General features: G+C 49.7%; 1 protein-coding gene across 2 annotated transcripts in view; it reads right to left on the bottom strand.

Annotated features, from left to right (window-relative positions):
- The window catches only part of Enoph (enolase-phosphatase E1), a 45,792-nt gene that overhangs the window by 1,073 nt on the left and 42,219 nt on the right, over positions 1-2,500 (bottom strand). For both annotated transcript variants that reach the window (XM_043023683.2, XM_086545205.1), the window contains one exon: positions 162-285. In XM_043023683.2, the coding sequence (XP_042879617.2) occupies positions 162-285 (124 nt within the window). The remainder of the gene's footprint in view (positions 1-161; positions 286-2,500) is intronic.

Below are 2,500 nucleotides of genomic sequence, written 5' to 3'. Positions count from 1 at the left end.
TGTGTGTGTGTGTGTGTGTGTGTGTACGTGAATCACGTGAAACAGTATATACAGTATTTACCAAAGACACATCTATCAATCCAAAGCAACATGCACAGCCAATGGAAAAAAGAAGATCGCAACGGGCAAGCAAACGAATCTCGACCACGTGGGAAACTGACCTTTAGCAAGGTCGGTGACGAAGAGAAGGCTGGCCGGGTCGCAGCGCAGACGGCGGAGGATGGCCGTGTAACTCTCGCTCTCCACTTTAGGCCCAACGGCGGTGTCGTAGTGCCCGTCGAACAGCTGGAAGAGAGGGTAAGAGGGTAAGGGTAAGAGGGGGGAGGGGGGGGATAGCAGGGGGAGGACAGGGAGGACAGGGAGGGAGAGAGAGGGGGGGCGGATAGGGAGGGGGACAGATGGGAGAGAAACGGAGGTAGGAACGGAAAGGATAGGAAAGGAGAAGTGAGAGGAAGAGGTGAGGGAAAGAGAGGAGAGAGAGAATTAGAGAGAGAGATAAACAGAGATAGATAGATAGATAGAGCGAGAGAGAGAGGAAGTGGAAGGAAAGATAGGTTGATAAATAGATAGATAGATATATAAATAGAGAGAGTGAAAGAGAGAGAGGGAGAAGGAGAGAAAGAGAAAGGAGAGAGAGAAAGAGAGAGAGAGAGAGAGAGAGAGAGAGAGAGAGAGAGAGAGAGAGAGAGAGAGAGAGAGAGAGAGAGAGAGAGAGAGAGAGAGAGAGAGAGAGAGAGGGGGGGGGGAGGGAGAGAGGGAGAGAGGAGAGAGGGGGAGAGGGAGAGAGAGAAAGAAAAAGAGATATATATATAGAGAGAGAGAGTGAAAGAGAGAGAGAGAGTGAAGGAGAGAGAGAAAGAGAGAGAGAGAGAGAGAGAGAGAGAGAGAGAGAGAGAGAGAGAGAAGGAGAGAGAGAGAGAGAGAGGAGAGAGAGAAAGAGAGAGAGAGAGGGAAGAGAGAGAAGAGAGAGAGAGAGGGAGGAGAGAGAGGAGAAGAGAGAGAGAGAGAGAGAGAGAGGAGAGAGAGAAAGAGAGAGAGAGAGGAGAGAGAGAATGAGAGAGAGAGAGAGGAGAGAGAGAGAGAGGAGAGGAGAGAGAGAGAGAGGGGGGAGAAGAGAGAGAGGGAGAGAGAGAGAGAGAGAGAGAGAGAGAGAGGAGAGAGAGAGAGAGAGAGAGGAGAGAGAGAGAGAGAGAGGGGAGAGAGGGAGAGAGAGAGAGAGAGAGAGAGGAGAGAGAGAGAGAGAGAGAGAGAGAGAGAGAGAAAGAGAGGAGAGAGGAGAGAGGAGAGAGGAGAGAGGAGAGAGGAGAGGAGAGAGAGGAGAGGGAGAGAGAGAGAGGGAGAGAGGAGAGAGAGAGAGAGAGAGAGAGAGAGAGAGAGAGAGAGAGAGAGAGAGAGAGAGAGAGAAAGGGAGAGAGAGAGAAAGGGGGAGAGAGAGAGTGAGAGAGAGACAGAGAGAGGGAAGGATAGAAAGTGAGAGAGATAGAGAGGGAGAGGGATAGGGACAGGGAGAGGAAGAGAGAGAGAGGGAAGGGGAGAGAGTGAGAGAGATAGAGAGAGAGAGGACGAGGGAGAGAGAGAGAGAGAGAGAGAGAGAGAGAGAGAGAGAGAGAGAGAGAGAGAGAGAGAGAGAGAGAGAGAGAGAGAGAGAGAGAGAGAGAGAGAGAGAGAGAGAGAGAGAGAGAGAGAGAGAGAGAGAGAGAGAGAGAGAGAGAGAGAGAGAGAGAGAGAGAGAGAGAGAGGACGAGGGAGAGAGGGAGAGAGAGAGTGAGAGAGATAGAGAGAGAGGATGAGAGAGAGAGAGAGAGAGAGAGAGAGAGAGAGAGAGAGAGAGAGAGAGAGAGAGAGAGAGAGAGAGAGAGAGAGAGAGAGAGAGAGAGAGAGAGAGAGAGACTTTTGACTTTGAGAGAAAGAGGTAGAGGGAGAATAGAAAAAGGGGAAGGGAGGAAGAGGCAGCTGGACAGACTGAAATAGCGCACGTACTGAACAGCCGTTATCTTTCCGACCACATCTGTGGCAGATGTTGAAACTGCACAGGTGTTACATCTAACCCAGAGTCGGCCGATACATAGCTTAAGCTTATCAATTTGCATGCAGTCTGGGATAAATATAAAGAATACGAACAAGGCAATGGGAGGGCACATACCCCTAAAAAAACGACTGTCATACAAGCACAAGCACACGCACATACATTCAAGACATGATGTAGTCAAAAGGCATTTGTACCCTGGCCCTCTTCGTTGCTTCGTGAATCTGTCCTTGCCTATTTATTTACAATTCAGAATTTCTTTTATTTTAAACGTGGCCATCAAGCTCGCTCCTTTCGAGAAAATGGCCGTGTTCCTAGAATCGAGGGATCCGAAGCGATGCTGCGTTTACTCCACACGCTGTGTTTACCGAGGAAAAGTATGTGCGCTTTAAAGGGCACTTTAGTGGAAACGAGGGAATGAACGTGCGCTTAAAATAGGCGCTTGCAGTGACGATACGAGCGTAAAGTTAAAGG

Source organism: Penaeus japonicus, unplaced genomic scaffold (genome assembly GCF_977035675.1).
Source record: "Penaeus japonicus unplaced genomic scaffold, GWHDUDI00000001_assembly GWHDUDI00000016, whole genome shotgun sequence".
NCBI lineage: Eukaryota > Metazoa > Arthropoda > Malacostraca > Decapoda > Penaeidae > Penaeus > Penaeus japonicus.
This window is presented reverse-complemented; position numbering and strand designations above follow the sequence as displayed.